The following is a 22,632-nucleotide window of genomic DNA, read 5'->3' on the forward strand; positions in this document are numbered from 1 at the left end:
AGGGTTACAGGGTGGTGGGAAGGTGGCTGGTTGGGTTTTGGGGTTTTTTTTTTTAATTTTTTTGTTTCTTTAAATTTTTTGATTTTTTTTATTAATCCTTTGATTTTGTATTATTTATTTGAAATTTTTCTTGTCTGATTTTTTTTGTTATTTTCTGATTTTTTTTTTTATTATTATTGTTTGATTTTTTTTATTTCTGATTTATTTTTGAATTTTCTGATTTTTTTTTATTTTCTAAATTTTTTAAATTATTTTATGTTTTTTTTAATTTTCTGATTTTTTTTTAATGAAATTTTCTGATTTTTTTTTTTAATTTTTTAATTTTTTTGTTTTTTTATTTTTTATTTTGGACCAATCGTGTGTTGACACGTGGCATATGACCTGTCATAACAGGTTGTTGACCCATAGTTGACCGGTTGGGTCTAGTGGAAGAAAATAAGAGGCAAAGTTAGGACTGTTAGAAAATAATCCTTAGTTGGGATTATTCTAGGTAAATCGTCAATAGTTAGGATTATTAAAGTGTATTTTTCCTAATATTAATATGTAATCTGTTTGTATCCTTTGTATAAAAAAATAAAAAAAATAAAAAAATAAATAGCAGGTACTTGCCAGAATCTGAAGATGTTAAAATACAGACTTTATCATATTTTTATTTTTTGAATAAAAAAAAAGGGTAAAAAGAAGAAGCATATAGAAGACTATTCAATGGCTACACAAAAAATGTAGTCATTGTAACTAAATTCAATCTCAATCGTTTAAATATTAATAATTAATCGTATCCATTCAATATTTGACCTCTAAATTATAAATGATTTTTAAAACTAATTTATTATTTAAAAAAAAAAAAACTGAAAAAAAAAAATAAAAACTACTTGTCAGTTGTCACCACCATTGATGAACTTCTAAGAATTTACCCTTCAACCTAATCTCCATTAACTAATCATACAGGAACAATTAACATGGATAGGATTAAAGTATAACAAACATTCAATGGAAAAGTGCCAAAAAGCATACAATCTTATACATTGGATAAGTATAATACGAAGTACATGGATAATTAAATAGGATCAATTTGACTCTTGCACTAATTAATAGATTTCTTTTACAGTGATTCATCCTCCTCTCAACAACACCCCACTCTTCTATCAAATTCTCCCCATAAATATCATGAATTAGGTATCTGATGCTCATTTTCGACAGCAATGCCAGTGTTCAACGATAAATGCAAATTCGTCGAAAAACATTAAGCGTCGGAAAGTTCTTCCATTGCAATATCTTCCTTTTGGTTGACAATGGTGCGTAATCTTTTAAGTGGATTATGTTGGTTATTCATACATTGCAGAAAATCATTAATGGAAGATTGAAAGTTGTCTTATAGTTTAGTTATTGAAGCCTTTTTTGGGTATTTTTTTCGGTCAACTTAAATCAATGGCCTTATTTACATAATAATAATCAATGGTGTAGATTTTGTTTTTATAATGGCTACAATTTTATTGTAGCCATTGCAAAACTGTTCAAAAAGAGATTCTTTCTATCACTAAAACATAAAATTATGTGCGCACTCAAAGCAGCATATGTAAATCACGAATAACTATTCTTTCCAATAATCCTTATCTTCAAAGTATGCCCACAAACAACTTCCAATCAAAACAGAATAATTGTACAGCAATACATTTGCCTACAATACAAGTAATTATGAAGATTATATTACAAGGATATGGAATCATTACATAATCATTTGTTATTTGGTATGGTATAATTTACGCTTAATAGTTTGTACCTTAGACGTGTAATGTGTATTAGTGCACCAAGAATGAGATCGTTTGGGAATCATTCCATGTTTGTTGAATAATGATTGAGGAAATCCAAATCATAGATGTCGTCTCCATAGATCTCGTTCGTCGCTTGGAGGTGCAGGCATTTCATCACTTCCTGAAAAGTCCCACTTTACTAAACTCCCGTCCCAAGATGAGCTAACAAGCATTGGGTAACAAGGGTGCCAATTGCAGTCTCTCACCACAGACATATGGTGATCAAGCTTTGCTACAGTGGCTCCACTAACCTGTGATAGGACACAAAACAGACCTCTCATCGAGTTAAGGGAGATTCATTCACCACATTAACACAAAAATAAGAGTTGTCCTCAATTTTTTGGCAAAATTGGCCTCAACATTCTGAACTATGGCTTGGGTGCACCCAACACCCTGTACTTTACGTAGTAGCCAAAACACCAGAAACTAATGACTTGGGTGCAAATCGCACCTTTAGTGAGTTTTCCAGCCACCATTCTCCTTGGAGCTGATGAATTAAATTTTTATTTTTCGATTTGTGTGCCGAAAAATGTCCCATAAAGGTTTCAAGGGTCATTTTCTAGATCTATTGTCTACAATGTGAATCTCGCCTAAACAAGGTAATTGAGGGTCAGGTGTATGTCCACAGAACAAATCGAAAAGCATTTTTTTATTAGACCCATGATTTCAAAGGGTTCATTTTCATAGCTTAACAGAAAACAATAATTCACAGGAAGTTCATTGAGCCATTTTAACTTATAAGTAAATTATAAATCAAAGCTGAAAATTTATCCATAACTATTCCCTACATGTCGAATCAAAGCCATTTAACTAATCAGAATGCAATACAAGGAATAAAAAATATGCATCATCAGCATCTTTTGCTCAACAAGCATAAAATTTACCAGGCAACAGCTTAACAAGGCACAAGATGAGAGATAAATGACATACCAAGTCATATATGTACACACTTCCATCATTTGAACCTGTGTATATGTACTTCTTTCCACTGCAAAGACAATGCCATCATGTCAATTATCTTTTACCACTATCAACACTGTTAGAAAACCCTTACTGTCTTAACTTATTTTGACTTGTTTGAGACAAAATAAGTTAGATAAATAAAGTTTGGACGCTAACAAGTTCAGACAATATAAGTCGGAATAAGTTCAGATAAGTCTTGATGATTGAGTTAAGTAATGATAATTTCAGATAAGGGCAATAATTCAGATTCAGGCAAGTAAAATTAAGCAGTACAGAACACCTCTTAGCAGTTTTGTCATAAGTTTATTATTTTATTTTTCACAACGGAAATTAAATTAATTTCTCCATTGTTGATGAGTTATTGAATATAATGAATTTTTTTGTGAATGTGATTAGCTACCCAGTTAAAAATAAATTAATAAAAATCAGCCAATTATTATTTGTCGAGGTTCGCTTACAATGCTTATATTTCTCTAACAATATCAAACCAAACTACTTTGTAATGTGCTTCAAATTGAGAAAGCTAACACATAGCTTCTTAATAGACTAAGAAAATGTTTCATCTCATTATTAGTTGAGAGCCATGAGACATCTTTATTTCGTCACCACGAATTATCCAAAGTGTTTAAAATAAATTAAAGTTAAAGAGCTCGTGTTGCCAGCAGATTTTTGCGTAACTGAAGACAATGATGCCAAGGATATATAAATCATAGAATTTTGTTGACTGCAGTATGATCCAAATTCCTATGATAACGCTGAAATGGTTGGAATATAAGATTGCAATAGGGTATTTACCCAATTAGAGAGAATGAGCCAAGGGAATGGTCACAACAAAAGAAAGGAAGGCAGTTGAAGTCAACTGAGCAAGTTGATTACAACGGAAGAATGTAGGTCCTAAGCTATATGCAAAATTGAGGAATTAACAATTTCAAGGGAGTTACTTTAAGTCTAGAACAGATAACATTCAATTTATATTCATAGTTAGCAACCCAAAACCATTGAAAAATCCATCAAATGATGGTGAAGTTGCAAATTTTATATGACGTGCACACAAAGTTTAATGTTCAGAAACACGAAGATTAGTGAAAAGGACAAATGGATAAGTTTTATTGACATAAGATCTTGCATGGATCAGAACAAGTTCCATGATCTTAGGTTTCAAAAAACCGATACATGATATGAGATCAATATGAAAACACCACCGCACAAAAGTCTGGCACAATGTTACATGCCGTTAAAATTGTCTTTCTAGGAACCTCCTAGCCTACCAAAACAAAAACTAAAAGTAAAAAAAAATTCACCTTACCCCTTCTCTCTCTCTCTTCTGGCCTCTTGATTTCAAAAAAAAAGAAAGATCCTGGCAAAATAGCATAACAATTTCTCCCTTTTGAGATTCATGGAGCCCCATTTGTATAAGAGCACCACTTTATCTGACTTCATCAGCTCTATTGGTTTTGCACACCAAAACTTCTTCTTCCTCAGACACTAATATAACTACTCCCTCTATTCCTGATTCTCAAAAGTTTGACTTACTTCCCATTTTGAGGTATTTCAAAAATTGACTCACTTTTACTTTATTTTTAGCAACCCCCTTTTGCAACTATGCCCCTCTTACCCACAACAATGCATATCTTTTCACTCACTCTCTCTTACTTTATCCCTTTTCCGTTACACCCACTTACCTGTGTACTCCATCTCTATTACTCCCTCCGTCCCTAAAAGAACGACCCTTTTGGCCAAATTTTAGTCCCAAAATGTTCATCTCATTTGCATTTAAATACCCTCCATTTTGCAATAATATTTGTGCAAAATTAGCTTCCCCGTGTAAATTTTGCCTTATCTATGTACAATTATTTTTCTCTCTCTACGTTTTTGCAAATCCCATGTAAATTTCCCTTTTCAATGTACTTTTATTAGCTTCCCCATACACATGTACTTCCAACTTAAGTTTCTTGATACCCGTGAAAACTCCCAAAAAGGGTCGTTCTTTTAGGGACGGAGGGAGTACTTTATACACTTTCTTAGACCACTCACTATTTGAAAACTTTCCTAGAAACAAGAGTCTATAGTGAGTCAAACTTTCAGGAATATAAGGAGTATATAAGATCTCATAGGCTCTTATCTTAAATTTGTTTCAAATAATGCATCACTCCATCTCATCCAACATTTTTTTTCCTAGTGCTATTAACTCCAACGTCCAAAGTTTTAGTGATAATGGGCTAACAAGTTAAGCCTTTCACCCCCTTTTTGAACATCTTTTTCCTTATTTTTAGAATGAACCTCAAGTATGTCTTTCCTGAAAGCTTGACCACATAAAAAGGTTTGGGTCTTTAAGGATGTGTCAATAGATTGGTAGAGTCCATGACAGTCTTGATCTCACCTTTAAACGAATATATATTTTCCTTTTACTTTCTCTAAAAACAATGCGCTACAATTCAATCTTGCAGTCTTAAGCTCAGGATTCTACTAATAAGCATCACTTCAAAAGTGATCCTTCATCCCTTTTGTCGAGATCTTCTTTTTCCCAGGTAATTAAGTAATACAGAGAATGCAAGAAAAATCTGTCACATATTCATAACCCTCACATCCCACTTAAAGAGGATATTAGATCTCCTTTGCGTAACACACTAGCATAAAAATACACTTAATTTACACCACAAATAATAAAGAAACGATGATGGTCAAAGTCAAGATTGTCATGAGCTGAACTTTTGCAGTTTTGCTAGTCTTTAAACTGTGACCATTATTTCCCCACCCACAATTTAGTGACAAATAATTTCTCAATGTCAATATAAACCCTGGATTTTTAATCAATAGAGATTGAGAGAGATGAATAATTCTCACTATTACTAAATTTTATGAACTTTACTTTATTCAGTGGGATCTTTCATTCACATTTTTCCCACCAAGAATGTTTTGGGAAACTCTTTGACCCCAAATTTCAGCTATCCTACGTTCATCAAACTTACAGGGTTCAACAAGCAGTAGATAGTTCATAATCAAGAGAGAAACTTGTTCTCTTTATGTATATAGATGTTAAGAGTAGACAACCAAAGCAAAATACTTCGCCTTATCCCATGTAATATTTTGTAAGGTTATGCGCACAGAATAAGAATTTTTTAGTTATTGCAGTGATACTCAAAGCTAAGAAACAAAATTGCATTGACATTTTAAATGCTAGATAATACCAAACAAAAGTACTCCCTCTGTCCCGTTATTAAATGCCCGTATCTCATATTTCACCGGAACTAATGGTAGTGGAGGGAGTATGTAATATTCTTCCTCCCTTAATCTCTCTTTACAGTCCTTAATCCCTTCAATGTAGTCACTAATCTGTTCTAATTCGTAACAAACATCCAGCTCAATCTACAAGCTGGAGGAGCAAGAAGAGCCTATTATTAAGCTCTCCATAGATACTATATACAAATTATAACTTCTAGCTAATATGTAGACAGAAAAGCAAAAACGTTAACAGTGAGCATAAACTTGGCTCTATAGCTCACTGAAAAGAGAGACATCGGCAAATAAACTCACCTAAATTCTGGAGAAAAATAGCAACGGATTAGCGTACGCAAGACTGAATGTCCTTCATATGTGGCTACTGATAGATCATTAGGATGTCTCAAATGTCTTGCCTGCTGTGGATAGTCCATCCATCTGTAATCCCATTCATAATTCCTAGGAGCAGGATCACTGGCAGATAGAAGCATGTCAAAAATCGCATTAATGTGCAAATAATCAAACATGCATAGTTATATCCACAAGCATAAAAATTGAGTATTTGTTCCAGTGGTAGCACATTGGGTTTCCCGCTGCCAGTCCCAAGCCTGGATAAAGGAGGAGGGTTACGGTAGGCCAGTGACAGCCAGTATAAAACTTCGTCACATCCCATGACATGAGCCAAACAGATATTTTCGTGGGGGCGTTCCCTACTCAGCGACGCGCTGCACTTCCTAGACCCGGGTGTAGTGATAAGTATGCAAGGGTTGCTAGGTCGTCGCCCAGAAGCGACGCGCCACATTGCCCGAGTGTGGTGTCAAATGAGCAAGGGCGTGCCATTGGGGCGTTCCCTACTGAGCGACGCGCTGCACTTCCCAGACCCGGGTGCAGTGATAAGTATGTAAGGGTTGCTAGGTCGTCGCCCAGAAGCGACGCGCCATATTGCCCAATTGTGGTGTCAAATAATCAAGGACTTGGAGTTGGGATCAGGAGGGAGCGTGGGAGAAAAGAATTTAGTTTGCGGATTGGTTCTTGGAATGTGGGGTCTCTTACGGGAAAATCAGCAGAATTGGTAGAAGTAATGAAAAGACGACGCGTGAACATCATGTGCCTCCAAGAGACAAGATGGACAGGAGAAGGAGCTCGAGGCTTGGTTTTGGGGTATAAGGTATGGTATGTTGGGCAAGAAACGAGCCACAGAACAAGGAATGGTGGAGCTAGGAACGGAGTTGGTGTGGTTCTCGATGAGAGGTTGGCAAAAGAGGTGATCGAGGTCTATCGGAAGAACGATAGGTTGATAAGGCTGAAGTTGCTATGTGGCAAGGAGATTGTGAATGTTATCAGTGCTTATGCTCCCCAAGTGGGTTTAGATGCAGAAGAGAAACGACAATTTTGGGAGGACCTAGACGAGGTGGTGCAGGGTGTCCACCACTCAGAGAAGTTATATATTGGAGGGGATCTAAATGGGCACGTTGGGGCGAGCCGAGATGGCTATGAGAGTGTCCATGGAGGCTTTGGGTATGGGCAGAGGGACGCCGGTGGTGAAGCTATTATGGATTTTGCCCAATCATATGATTTAATTTTGGCTAATACTTGGTTTAAGAAGAGGGATTCACACTTGATAACTTTTCGGAATGGAGCAAATGCAACTCAAATAGACTTCCTGCTCACAAGGAGCATAGATAGACAAAGTTGCATAAACTGTAAGGTTATCCCAGGGGAGAGTGTGGTCACCCAACACCGGCTATTGGTAATGACTATTCGTCTGAAAGAGAAGGCGAAGAAAAAAGTTAGACAAGAAGAACCAAGGATAAGATGGTGGACCCTAAGGGATGCAAAAGCTAAGGTTTTTACAGAAAAGGTAATTGAAGAAGCGGATTGGGATGGAGAGGTGGATCCGGACATGACCTGGTTACGAATGAAGAACTGTTTCCTAAGAGTGGCCAAAGAGGTCTTAGGGGAAGTAAGGGGAAGAACTTCGGTACAGAGAGATACTTCGTGGTGGAATGAAGAGGTGAAAGCAGTAATTAAGCAAAAAAGGGAATGCTATCAAGCCTTAGGAAAATGTAGGAGTGATGAAACCTTTGCAGCGTATAAGGAGGCTAAGAGTAAGGCAAAGGCAGCTGTTCGCCAAGCAAAAGAAAAGGCATATCAGGAGGTTTATGAAAAGCTTGATTCCAAGGAGGGAGAAAGGATCATTTATAAGATGGCAAAGAGAAGACAAGAGGCAAGGAAGGATATTGGCATGGTGAAGTGTGTCAAAGATAAGAACCAAATGGTCCTAGTGCAAGAGGAGGGCATCAAGGACAGGTGGAAGGGGTACTTCGATGAATTATTTAATGGAAGTAATGGAGTTGTGATAGGAGATACCTCTATGAGTGATGAAGAAATCAACATGGAGTATGTGCGAAGGATTAGGAGAGTAGAGGTGGAGATTGCACTGAGGAAGATGAAACCTAAGAAGGCGGTTGGCCCTGATGGGGTACCGATAGAGGTGTGGAGGTGTTTGGGTAAGATTGGTATTGATTGGTTAACAAACCTTTTCAACAAGATATGGACGGCTACAAGGATCCCACAAGATTGGAGGAAGAGCACCTTGGTCCCGGTTTATAAAAACAAAGGAGACGCTCAAGATTGTTCTAACTATCGAGGAATTAAGCTTATGAGCCATACTATGAAGTTGTGGGAAAGGGTGATTGAACAAAGGTTGAGGGCATGCACAAGCATTTCAGATAACCAATTTGGTTTTATGCCTGGGAGATCTACTATGGAGGCAATCCATTTGATAAGACAAATGATGGAGTTTTATAGGGTAAAGAAGAAAGATCTTCATATGGTCTTTATTGATTTAGAGAAGGCATATGACAAGGTGCCAAGAGAGATACTTTGGTGGGCAATGTTGAAGAAAGGTATCCCACGAAGGTATGTAGACCTAGTTAAGGATATGTATCGGGATGTGTCAACAAATGTGAGGACATGCGGAGGGTTGACAAAAGATTTCCCTATTACAATCGGATTGCATCAAGGGTCTGCATTAAGCCCTTTTCTTTTTGCAACGGTTCTAGACGAATTAACTAGACCAATTCAAGATGAGGTTCCATGGTGTATGCTGTTCGCAGATGATATCGTTTTGGTGGATGAGACTAAGGATGGGGTTAATGTCAAGTTGGAGCAATGGAGGCAAAGGTTGGAATCTAGAGGGTTTAAGCTAAGTCGGAGTAAGACTGAATATTTGGTATGTCGTTTTGGCACTCAGAGGGGGACAAGCAATGAAGTGGTGAGTTTGGATGGAAAGGATTTGACCATGAGTGAATGTTTTAAGTACCTAGGGTCGATCATCCAGAAGAATGGTGACATTGATCAAGACGTGACCCACAGGATTAAGTCAGGGTGGCTTAAATGGAGAGCGGCCACGGGAGTGCTATGCGACCGCAGCATTCCCTTAAAGTTGAAGGGAAAATTCTACAGGACTGCCATAAGACCAGTGTTGCTCTATGGTACAGAATGTTGGGCTTCTAAGAAAGAGCATATTAAAAAGATAGAGGTTACGGAAATGCGCATGTTAAGGTGGATGTGTGGAAACACTTTAAGAGATAGAATCAGAAATGAGGTTATTCGCAAGAAAGTAGGTGTGGCGGGCATTGTAGATAAATTAAGGGAAAATCGTCTGCGTTGGTTTGGACATGTAAGACGGAGACCCGAGGGTGCACCGGTGCGAAGAGTGGAAGAGTGGGACCATGGAGGGATTAAACGAGGAAGAGGGAGACCAAAGATGACTTGGTTGGAAGGAGTGAGGAAGGATATGAAGTGCATGGATTTACGTGAGGATGAAGTTTTGGATCGTAAGGGATGGAGGAGAAAGATTTATGTTGATGACTACACGGAATAATCAAATTTGGTTCATGTTAGCCGACCCCACTTTTGGGATTAAGGCTTTGATTGATTGATTGATTGATTGATTGTTCCAGTGGTAGCACATTGTAATGTTGTACAATCATTTATCAGTCATTGTTATATTCGAATAAAGGCATACTTTCTCAGTTTATTTTTAGTTTAACATGTTTATTTTATAACGCTTGCTAATATATAACTTCAACCATAAATATCTTTAATCAGCTTCTTTTTCTTCTTTAATCATCAAACAAGTAAAATTTGTAAAAAAAGATATTTAGATAATATGCACTGAAATTAATCTAACAAGATCCCACATGATTGTATTTCCTCTTATGTATGAATACAAAAGACAACTAGAGTGAAGTTAATAGTGTCAAAAGTTAACATTTTGTCTTAAAAGAAGAAGAGGAAGTACTAGACTACTGTGTAAGCATGTTATCATTTTAAACCAACCAAATAACTTGCATCCTGTTAGTCAAAATACCTAGATGAAACTGTTACATTACAGTTTCTAGCCAAAATAAAATAGCATTTTCCAACCAAAAGTTTATACAAGTCTCAAATTTAAGAATTCACTAATGCAAAGATTTTTCTACTTTAACTAGCGACTAGCTTTTAGAGCAATCAAAATCTTCTTTTCCTGAAAGACTAAAAGAATTACATCAAGAATGACTGGCCATACAAGGAAAAACAGCAAAAAAGATCCTTGGAAGCCCATACAGCAAAGAAAGAATTACATCAACTATAAACCTATGATTCTAAGAATACCTACATTCAGTAGACTAGCAGTATTTTTCTACGAAGGACGTGACCTCTAATTTTATCCTGCCTTTGAAGTAACATAAGTGCATGTCTATATAACTTTAAGTTATACTATTACACTATTTTGAAGACTTCAAAATGGACAAAGAATTCACTACATGCATAGCACAGTGTGACAGTGAATACATAAAATGACAGATTTAACATGTCTTTAACTTTCAAGTCTTACAAAAATAAATGAATAGTTTACATACCAGGTAATATTAGAGGACATCTTTCTAACATCCCAGAGCTTTATGCACTGATCTTTACCATTTGAAATGAAATATCGACCATCTCCTCGGCTATCAATAAATGTAATTCCTTCTAAATGTCCCATCATGACACCAGCCGCCTTCCCTCTTGCAATGAAGCATCGCCTGTCCCACACCTACAGATACAGCTCATAATTAACTGGTTAGGAAATAATGTGATACATCTTGATGATTGATACATTAATAGGTATTGGTATACACATTTATTGGATCCAGGCATCCAGCATCATGTATATGAGTAAGCAAATGTAAAAATAGGTATACTGGGGCACCTATTTTTGCCTCTATGAAAATGATAGGAGGTTTAGAGCACGGCCATCAGACAATATAACATGCGCCAAAGTCCTACCATCACCTGCCAACCCCAGCCATTAAGAACTCGTTAAGGCCAGATCATCACGACCGCCAGAATCTATCTGAGGACCGCTGTCTTGCACAGGCAAGCCTTAGGTGTTGGATTCTCAAGTTAGCCATCTTGAAACGTCAGGGTTTTGAAATTATTGGAGACTTCTCCTAAGGGAATTGTTGATCCAGAAATAGTGAGAGGAGTTAAATGCTTGGTAGGCCTTTAAGCTACACTTACTGGCTTCTTCTAGTGTATTGACCCTTGGGTGGCTTGATTCAAGTTCCAACACTGTAAGATCTAGTTGCGTGTACAACTTTAATTGGTACTAGCTTGGTAATTTTAAATAAGCCTTTTCATGGGGGTATTGACTTCTGCTTTCATTAGCACTTGCGCTATTTATTAATCACTCTTCACATTGGTAAGTGCTACCTGGGGTGGGTGTAAAAAGGTGTGAATAGTGTGGGGTAGAAGAGGTAAGGTAGTAAAAGGGAATTTTCCTAAGAAAAAGAATATAGTAGAAATGAGCCAAACATTTTAAAACAGCTCAAAATGGAAAGCATATCGGGAATGGAGGGAGTACATAATTTTTTTTTCTTATTTATAAATAAAAAATAGTAATTAAAAAAAATCCGGGGTTTTTTTATCCCCTAATTAACGATAATTAACACTAAGAAACTGAGAACGTGGCATACTATCCTGATATGGGTCATGATAAATTTGTGGCCTCTTATTTGGGAGGAAGGAGTATACAGTATGCAACACTTATCACTTGCAATGTATGACATAGATCTCAGCTTCAGCACCCTTTTCTTATTAACCAGTTAGTCTGTTTGAGAAGTGTGGAGACTTGAAACATATCGGTTGAAATTGTATCATAGTACTTTTTCTTTTTTTAAAATGCAGGATTTGTGGTTTTTTGTTTGGAGAATTGGGGTGCTCTAGGGATTGTTTGGATTGGAATCAATGCAGTTTGGATCTTAACTTACCTCCTCTTAATTGAGTGTATTGAATTTAGTTATAATTTTTATTGGTTCACCACAATCAACTTCTGAAGTTTGTTGCTGGCAATAATTTTCTATTTTTCTTTCAAGTGTGTGTAACATCAGTAGGTTCTTCCCCTGAGATAGGTAGGCAAACAACTTGTATCTTACCTTATACTATAAAACTTAAGAAAGGCACATTGTTTACCTTACAGTAATTGTCATCACTTCCAGAAAATATAAGATGGCCGCTTTCATCAGCAAAACAAACGGTGTTCACATCTGACTGCACAAACAATCAAGAAAGTAAGTGAAGACAGGTTTTTTTTCATCTTCAATTTTCAGCAATTAGCAATATGTTAAGGAAGGAACCACAAAAAATCAACAAAAAATTTGCATTTATTTTTTCCCAAAAAAATTTCACATTTACACATGTATACAGCCAACTTCCATACAACTGATAAAAAAGTTATGTTCTCCTCACAAGGCAGAAAAGATAAAATTAATCAACGCTATTTTTACTGTGTATTTTTGGCCCAAACAGTTAAAATTTAAAAGCAATGTAGTATAAACCTCTAAGACTCCACCTCCCTGATTTCTGATTCCTATTCAACATAATCATGCAAAAAGTTCTATTTTCAGTCTGAGATATATTAGGATATTTAAGTATGAACAATGTAATACATGAAGTCACTTCATATACTTGTGAGAGTAAGCTTGCCTCAAAAGTAGTACAATAAAACCCTCAGAATGCAAATTGGACCCTGATCTCAAGCCAACTTTTGAGAGGAGCATAGAAATGGTCTCCTAATTTCATGCTAAAGCTTCAACTAAGTTAAGGCGTATATAAATAATTACAATGACAAGCTCCTCAATATGTGTACCCCTTTTTTATGTGCAGATAATCTTGGGTGCATTGAAACGGAATGGAATAACATAAAAATGGCAAGGTGTTAGAGTGTTTAGCCAATTAAACCTCCAGGGTTTAAGGAAGTCCTTTTCTTATGCCAAGCTGTAATATCTTTTGAACACACTACATTAAGCTTCTTCGTGAGTTTAACTAAATTTCATTTAAAATTTAACAAAAGATGGGATAGAAATTTTGGCAACAGGACTTCATTCAAAACCAAACCTACCAATTGAAACAACAAAAATCGAAAAACAACTACCAAACAAGTGAAATAGAGAGCATTAATTGCAAGTGAAACAAATAATAATCCGAACTTATAAAATTTATATAATTAATCTCTTCAACGAAAAAATAAGTTGATATCATTTGTTATAATTGATTTACCAAAAGGAAAGACTACTAGTATAATTAGAATTAAATACTTGAAATAGCTCCCATTCAAAATTTAAGCAGGGTTGTTTACTCAATTTGGACAACCGCACCGAAAAAATAAATTTAAGATCCACCATATAAGTACAGATAAGTTTGGCCAACAACGCCGGAATAACACCAAGTATTAAACCGTAATCCCACTTCCCTGATATGGAATTTTTGGGAATGTCAAGCTTAAATAGTACTCTCCACCAACCAGCCAGATCCCTCAAATTATTCCACTTACAACAAGTTACAACTCCAATCCTCTTACCAATCGAGATAAATATCAAATATGGGTCTGGGCCACACCTGCAAACCAAGAGAGAGAGTCCACTTCACAAGTTCAAAGGATGTTCCATCCCAAAACCATATGGCAATAGGAGTAGCCACTTAGCCTTATAAAGCGATGAACTCTCTATTCTTCAACCAATGTGGGACACTTACATGTGATACTTGGGAAGTCTATTCTTCAACACCCTCACATGTAAGGTCCCTTTTAACTTTTTCTCATGTGATTTTTCGAGCTAGAGTGCTTCTTCACTCCCCCTCACATGGACCTACTCTTGGCCAGTGAACTTTAGCCATTTAAGATCCCATATCGTGGGCTTGGCTTTGATACCATATTAAATACATATTTGGGCCACACCCGCAAATCAAGAGAGAGATCTACTTCACAAGTCCAAAGGATGTTTCATCTCAAAACCATATGGCAATAGGAGGAGTAGTCCTCTAGCCTTATAAAGTGACTAACTCTCTCTTCTTCAACCAATGTGGCATACTTACATGTGGTAATACTTGGGAGGTCTATTCTTCAACAATAACATAGTTTGTCACATGTAAGCATTCTAACAACTGAGTTAGTTTGGTTGTTAACCTTTAAGCAACTAAACAAACAAAATCAGTTATGAAACCACCAATTTGGTTAAGAATAGTAGTTTGAATAAAGTCAAAATGACAAGGCATACATGTGCATTTGGTCCACAAGATCTTAAATTTCGATAATTTTGGAAACCATGGTTGCAATAAACCTACTTAATTTAAACAAAGTAACACCATATTCATGTAAGAAAACAATGCCAAAGAAAAATGTCTGAATAAAGGTTAATAGAATGAATATTTAAAGATAACATTGAAAAAGAAAAAAAGAAAAACAATTAGTTAAGATGAGTGCCTACAATGTGAGCTGATATTCGGAGGGAAAGCTTTTTAGCCTCAAGATCATAAACATAAATTGCATCATCACTACTTCCAGCCACAAGTTCTCGACCATCGGTCGAGAATTTCACAGAGAAAATCCCAAACCCATAACCTTCACCATATTCTGAAAAATCCAAGCCATCATGGAGCTCCTGCACAACATCAGAATACACACCAGATATGATTGTTTTGTCCTAAATGAGTAAAAAGTATTATGTCAAGGGAGCAGTTAAAGATATGACAACAGCAAACATACTATTTCAGATGGAATTTTTTTTTGTTTTAAACTATAAAGTAGTACAATAAGGTAATTGGAGAAATGGAGAGACATGCCATCCTAAATTACTAGAGAAGATTCGGTACAATATAGCTTATTACACTACTGTAGTAAGACTAATCTTAGGAAATTAATCAGTAGCATCATTTCAAAAGAGCTTGTCCACAAATTCAGCACTATAATTCAGAAAATCCTCTCCAGTCACAACAGGAATGATCTGCTTCAGATCTTTTCTTTTCCTCCCCTTTATTGTTTTCTTTTCCTCCCCCAACTTTCCTTGGAAGCAAGAAAGAAGAGAGAAAAAAAAAAAAAAAAAAAAACCAGGAAAATGCAAATGTGTCCGATTTGAGATCCCAGCTAATGAGCAGAATTGAAAAGGAAGTATTTCCAAAATTTTCCTTTGCAACCCCCAAACCTTGCCTATAGCAGTTATATGTTTCTAAGTAATACCCCATGCCTTGATAATTTGGCATCTCCAAATAGAAAAGAAAAAAAAAACATGACTAGTATATCAATTGCTTTTATTACAAATGAAACAAAAATCAAGCACCCACTGCTACATGGAGTCAGTGAAAAGTAAATAGTTTTTTGTTCAACATAAACAATCAAAGCAGATGTTAACGAGAAGAAAAACAGGATTTCATACGTGTTTGTCTGGGAATCATTGACCAATCAGCAATTAATATCAATAATGTTATTAACATACTCCATTTTATTCGTGTTATAATGTTCTCAACATATATACTCTATTTTATCTTTGGATAACCCCATTCACTACCTAACCTCTCTTAGCCTACACATTCACTTTGTCATAACAGATTAATATCAATACTACCCCTATTTTGTCATGTTCTTAACATATTCCATTTTATCGTGTTATAATGTTCTCAACATATCTACTTTATTTCATCTTTGGCCAACCCCATTTACTACCTAACATCTCTTAGCCTACACACTCACTTTGTCATACTTTATCCACCCTTTTCTATAAATCCATCTTTTTACACTTTCTCTCTAACTTTATCCATCTTTTTCTTTCACCCACCCACCTTTTTATACTCTCTCCTTTGCCTTATACTTATGCAAACAGTAAATATTAAGAACATATTATTAAAACAGAGGTAGAAGATGAAATAGAATCTCCTCATGACTCCACCTTTGGACCCTTATCAGGAGACTTTGATATGGTTAAATACACCTGAAAAAGACCGAGGAGTGAAGACAATAATTGACCAATATAAATTAGTTAGGTTGCTCTTGATTTCTTCTTTTTACTTTATTAGGTTGCTCTGGTTATTCTTGTATTTACTTAACAAGGTACTTTCTGGTACCATTAAATATGATATATTTCTAGTTTTGTATCTTTAAATTATAGCATAGTGCAAGATAACAAGTAATAGGCAAAATAGATAACATCGATTTTAACATAGATCATTTTCTCTTATTTCCCTCACTTAAAGATTTAATTCCTTTATTTCCCCAAATGAAAGCAGCTCTGATTTAAGTATACATATGTTACCAAAGGTTCATAATCAGTGGCGGGTCCAATATGGGTTTTGTGGGTTCAGTTGAACCCATAACGGATCCGGAAAATTCTAATCAAATTTCTTTGCTATAGCTAGTTAAATAAGATGCAAGTATATATGTTGAACCTTCCCAACAGCCCAGTGGTGTGAACACAACACCATTAATCAAAGGTAGCAAGTTCTACTCTACCTGGAACAAAGCTTAACCATGAAAGTATATATTATCTTTCTATAATCTCTATCAAAGATGCATGTTGAATTTGATGATGTAATAGTTAGTTCCAAAATTTAAGTCAAGCTCAATTGTTTGTTTTTTTTTTTAATTATTGTTTTATTTGTAAACATGTGCACAGCCTTTATTTATTTATTTTTTAGGTTGCCCTATCCGGTTCACTATATCCGGATCCGACCCGGGTTGCTTATGATGGATGAGTCTCCCAACAAGAATTTTCGGTGAGGCTCGAACTCGAGACCTCCCTTAAGCGACATCAAGTTTCTTACCACTTGAGCCATCTCTTGTTGGTCACACCCAAATTATTTATTGCAAGATAATTATGTTATTTTATTTGAAGGAAATATAATTATGTTATTTGGTTTCACTAATATATGTATTTAGTGGCTCCGAACCCATAACAAATAGTTTTTGGATTCGCCATCGTGCATAATGCACTTTTTTGAAGACTTTATGAAGACCATATCATATACTCTCTCCACCGGTGAGTACTTCCGCAGTTCTTTTTTTCATTTTTTTTTACTTGCAACCCTTCTCATGTCACGCTCACAAATGTTTATTATAAATCATTTATATTGCTTATTATCAATAAGTAAAAAATATAAAATTTGATATCATGAAAGTATAATCAAGACGAATCTAACGAGATCCTACACGATGACTTTTTTCTTAACTATAAATCACCAAAGTCAAAGGTAGTAAAGGTAGCAAATTTGAATGGTGCTAAAGTAAAAGTATAGCAATAAAAGGGAAAAAAAAAAAAAAAAAAAAAAAAAAAAAAAAAAAACAACAACAACAACAACAACAATAAAACAAAACCAGAGGAAGTAAATCAAATACTACGTATAACAAGACATATTGATGGTTTTAGTCGCTTCGCAGGAACAGTCACATTGTTGGGGGAACGTATATGATGCAAGATCGTGGACTGTGTCGCGGTTATAGCGATACAAATTTGATTTTAATTCTTGTTTACTTGTACACTATAAGAGTAATTAGAGTAGATTAATAAAGGCTTAGAGCCATTATTTGGGAGGTATGACTCACATGAGGAATTTATCACTCTATCTTTGAATAGCAAGCAACTTTGAGTGAAACATGGGAAATAACTTTCATATTGGGCAATTCAAAGTTGGAACATTTAATTTGGAAAAGATCACAGGTTTTGAAACACTCCTTACTAAACTGAACAATATTGATTCGATCAATTGAAAATCCTTTACAATACGGCCTAACAGAACAATAGAGCCATATTCATGTATCATTATTACACCCCCTCCCCCTCTTCCCCAGCTACACAACCACTAAATCATTTCAACTACCATCGGCATTCTCTATATATTGTATCCTATTGCCCAATAATTTGTTTTGAAAAATCCAAGCCATTTATCACCATCGCATTCTCCATATTTTGTATTTTATTTCCCTTTTATTTATCTAGCTATGGTAGCATAAAGTCTCATTATATCCACATTGAAGTTGTCATGCAGATAAGATTCTTATAGAGATTAGATTAGTTGAGCTGATCAAGAACTAAATATGGTAGAAGCAAATTTACAATTAATATTCATGAAACCTCCTGCTTTATCAAAATGATACTTCAGAATGCACTTCCTTGAGATTGTATGCCACAATTTTAAATAAACCCAAAAACTAGTAGTGCACATATTTTTCTATATGTAAAAATAAAGTATGTCTCCTAAGACAGAAAATTGAAGAATGAGATCCATACATTCACATTCGCATGAGACTCGATAGCAGCAGATCCAATATCAACAATATGTACAAGAGGTGACATGCTGGAATATACCTGCAATAACAACATAGTCATGTCATCACAAGTGAAACAAAAATTTATAGAATAAATCTCTCCACTATTTCTAATTTTCTATTATACAACACCCCCTCCCCTCCCAACAAAATATAAAATAAAAAATTTTTAAAGGCACATTTTAATTTACTTCCGGCCAACATATGACAATCACTCACAAGGTACTGCTGATCTGGCGAAAGGGATGTGTCTGTAATTGTCCAACGCAGGCTTTTGGCGACAATGTTCTTTTTAACTTTCCATCCCTTATCAACATTGTATATTCTAATATGACTTCCCTGCACAACCAAAGTGCAAGCAAATTACTATAACAATTTAAATATGCAAATCATAAGCTGCACCTGCCACCAAGAATAACAGGAAGCCAATGGCTTTATAAATTAATCCCATCTCTAAGCCTTCTAGGAATTTACCTGAAATCCAGTAATAAAAAGAGACCCATCAGTTGAAAACTGTGAAACATATGCTCGACTGCTCATCTGATCCAGGAGCCAGGGCCCTTTAACAGGCACATAACGGCTAGCCACATGGCAACAGTCCGCAGATGTGAACCTCCCTCTCCCAGAATAATTAGCCTCTCGACCAGCCAACATTTTCACTGCCGATACAGATCTTTTTCTCTTTCCGGGTACAACCTTACTCAAATGCTCATTGGGTTTTGATTTAATCATTGTCAAGTCAGAAATTTCGTTGTCTAAACATATCGAATTGTCATCATGTGCATGACCATAGCTACTAGAATTAGCAGTGTTGCTAGCATCATAGAATTCATCTGCAGAATCTAACTCTAATCGACTTACATATTGACCCATTTCGCTCAAATTCTCCTCACTCAAATTCTCCTCCAAGGACTCCACCAGACTAAAATACATATCAAATTCTGGAGCTGATCATCGACAAAAGTGTACATATAGCCCCTCGAGCCGTGCTCGAACCCAATAACCGGAATGATACTGCTGTAAAATTTGATTGTATCCCCAAATTAAATATGTTCATTTTGAATCAAAATTCTCTTTCATTGTCATATACTTGGTTATACACTTATACCCTTATACCCTATAATGTTGCAGACACTTTTGCAACTTCATTACCCAGCAATTAATCCACAAACAATCATCTAAACATGCAAATAATAACTGATAAATTATAGTTCAGACAATCAAATTTCATGGAATTGAAGGAAAATCAAGCAACCCCAACTTAAAAAATGGATAATTTGCCAATTAAAATGATAAAATCATAGCTAAATTAGAAAATTAATCGTCAATTACGAAGCAATAAAAGCATAAATATGGGATATAACGAAATTGAAGAACTTACATAAAAATTGATTAGTTGTTGTTGAATGATTGGAGGGTATAACTGATATATCTAGTTAGGAATAGGATATGGAGGTCAAAATAGGCAGCATTTGGTGGTCTCTCTACAAACGTCATCCTCAAGCTCACACTGACGTTAAATGAGCTGAATTATGGATGGATTTTTTCTCCTTTTAAGATAAAATTGGTATAAATCACCTTTTTTTTATCACCTTTTTAAAAAAAATCACTTTTTATGTTTTTTTATTTACTAAATCACCTTTTAAGTATCTAAATTTTTTATTACACCACCCCTATTTCAAATCTAACAGATTGTATCTCAACCATCCACTTCCAAATCATCAACCATAACAAAACCTTCTCTTCCCTCTCAACCATCACTTCAATTACCTCAATTTAGGGTTTGAGAATAAACACTTACTCAATTTAGTCATACATTTATATAGAGGAAAGGGTCAAATGTTTTTGGGGGTTTAAAAATACATAATTTAGGAGCGAAAGGCACAAGTTGTGGGCTCCTTTGACGTCTCAGTAAAATTTTTCGTCAAAATTTGAAATAGGGGTGGTGCAATCAAGAATTTTGGTACTTAAAAGGTGGTTTAGTAAATAAAAAAAAATAAAGGGTGGTTTTTTCAAAAAAGGTGGTTTATACCAATTTTGCCCCTTTTCAATTTACCTTTTTAAAGATATTTTTACCAAAAACAAAAACTTGTAAGTCAAAGGACAAAACATGTAAAATTCGAAAATAATACTCCCTCCGTGTTTTAATACGGAGTAAGTGTTATAATTTGACCGACATAGTTTTAGGGAATTTTAATTGGCTTAAACAAAATAAGAGGTAAGTGAATGAGTGAGTATTAAAAATTACTCCTATCAATAATCAATCAACCATCAATAACTATATACTAAAAGACACACCAGCAATAACACATGTCAGTTTCTGGTGTGTCCTTAGTATTTTCCTAAAAATTTAATTTAATAGAAAATTTATTTAAAGAAAGTGTTTGTAAAATTTAATTATTATATAAATAGCAATGATATTTACCCTTTTTTATTATATTGACATTCAATTAACTAATATAGAAAATATAATATTTGTATAATATTTTTAAAAAATACAATCTTCTACTATAAGTTTATTTGTGGCAAAAATTACAATATATGATCACTGATAAGTATATAGGTATAGAGTTTTTTTCGTCAAAACTCACATCCTCTCCTTTTTTTATTCTTCTTTCTATGGTTTTTTTAGGAATTTATTGTTTTATTCCTATAATAAATTTTAATCTTTATCTTTATATATTCAGTTAATATAGATTTTCTTATATGGTTGAATCATTAGAATGACAATTAAGTATGATATTCCATGTTTCATTTATTTTAAATTATATACTCTTTGATCACGGTACTCATACCCAATATACTTGAGTAATTTTGCCTAAGTCTTATGTTATTTTACTTAAAACCTTGTGTTATTTTGCTAAAATAATATGCTATTCACTTATTTACTTCAACATCATACATAAAAAAAAAAAAAACACATGCATTTGTTTAAATAACATGTACTTATTTAAAAAATAACATATATATATATATATATATATTGAAATAATAAGAGGTTCACATCAAAATAACATGAATTTAATAAACCTGGAGTACAGCGAAATGATCAATGTTGAAAAAAAAAACATGCAAATATAAAATAATATATACTTATTTTAAAATAACATATATCTAAATTGAAATAACAAGAACTTCATATTAAAATAACATAAATTTTATAAACCTGGAGTACCATGCACACGGTACTCCAGGAGTAGCATAGAATTTGCGTGTTTCATTATGTCAAATACTTCATTTTTATCCATGTTAATTTTAGACAATATATATATATATATATATATATATATATATATATATATATATATATATATTATTCTATCAATTAAAATATAACATTAAATTGATAATAAATAGTGATAATAACTGTGCATGGCACGGGACCTAACCTAGTAAAAGAAAATAGTGAAGTTAATATCTTATTGGAAAATAATGATGTGAGAACAAAGATATAATAAAAAAAGTAGTAGTAGGTTTAGGTGGGGATCATGAGAGGAGAGAAATATAATATTTAAATGTAATTTTTTGCCAAAAAAATTAAGTGTAATAGACCTGACAAATGGGTCATTCGGGTCGGGTATGGGTCGGGTCAAGTACGGGTCAAAAAGTTATCGGGTCGGGTCTGGTCATTTCGAGTTTCAGGTAGTTGCTAATGCCTACACCCCCCCCCCCCTCTAGGCAAAACTACCTACTCCCCCCTCACTAAATTACTATGTAGCCCTTACCATCCCCACTAAAAGACAAAGTACAACCCCTCCCCACTAATTGCACATTACATACAAAAAAAAAAAAAAAAAATCCATTTCAAACATTTTCTCTCTCTACAACCTTCTTCTTCATCAATTTCTCTAGACTTTCTCTCTCGTCAAAACCAAAAAATTCGAACAATAGTCCCAAGCCCTGATAGTAGTGGTATAGCAGTGAAGCTCAACCACTCTAAAATTACTCCAAATTACTTCAAAATACTACAATTGTCTAACATTCGCGAAGAAATTCTTCAATCACAACAACATTTCG

The 22,632-nt window shown here is 34.7% G+C and overlaps 1 protein-coding gene across 4 annotated transcripts; it reads right to left on the reverse strand.

Moving 5' to 3' along the window:
• Positions 1-1,575: 1,575 nt before the first annotated feature.
• LOC145570477 (LEC14B protein-like) lies at positions 1,576-20,142 on the reverse strand. Of its 4 annotated transcripts, none has more exons than XM_081629575.1 (10): positions 19,997-20,142; positions 19,090-19,632; positions 18,835-18,954; positions 18,578-18,655; positions 14,789-14,962; positions 12,498-12,575; positions 10,904-11,079; positions 6,309-6,467; positions 2,742-2,799; positions 1,576-2,062 (listed from the first exon to the last, which is right to left on the reverse strand). In XM_081629575.1, the coding sequence occupies exons 2-10, from the start codon at positions 19,546-19,548 to the stop codon at positions 1,871-1,873; spliced, it is 1,494 nt and encodes a 497-aa protein (XP_081485701.1). In that variant the 5' UTR covers positions 19,549-19,632; positions 19,997-20,142; the 3' UTR covers positions 1,576-1,870. The 4 variants fall into 4 exon arrangements, with proteins under 4 accessions (XP_081485701.1, XP_081485702.1, XP_081485700.1 ...); XM_081629576.1 differs by having other exon boundaries at positions 19,090-19,629; positions 19,997-20,131; XM_081629574.1 differs by lacking the exon at positions 19,997-20,142 and having other exon boundaries at positions 19,090-19,990.
• Between the last annotated feature and the right edge of the window lie 2,490 nt (positions 20,143-22,632).

The sequence above is a fragment of the Chenopodium album genome, chromosome 12 (genome assembly GCF_948465745.1).
Source record: "Chenopodium album chromosome 12, dcCheAlbu1.1, whole genome shotgun sequence".
Classification (NCBI taxonomy): Eukaryota; Viridiplantae; Streptophyta; class Magnoliopsida; order Caryophyllales; family Amaranthaceae; genus Chenopodium; species Chenopodium album.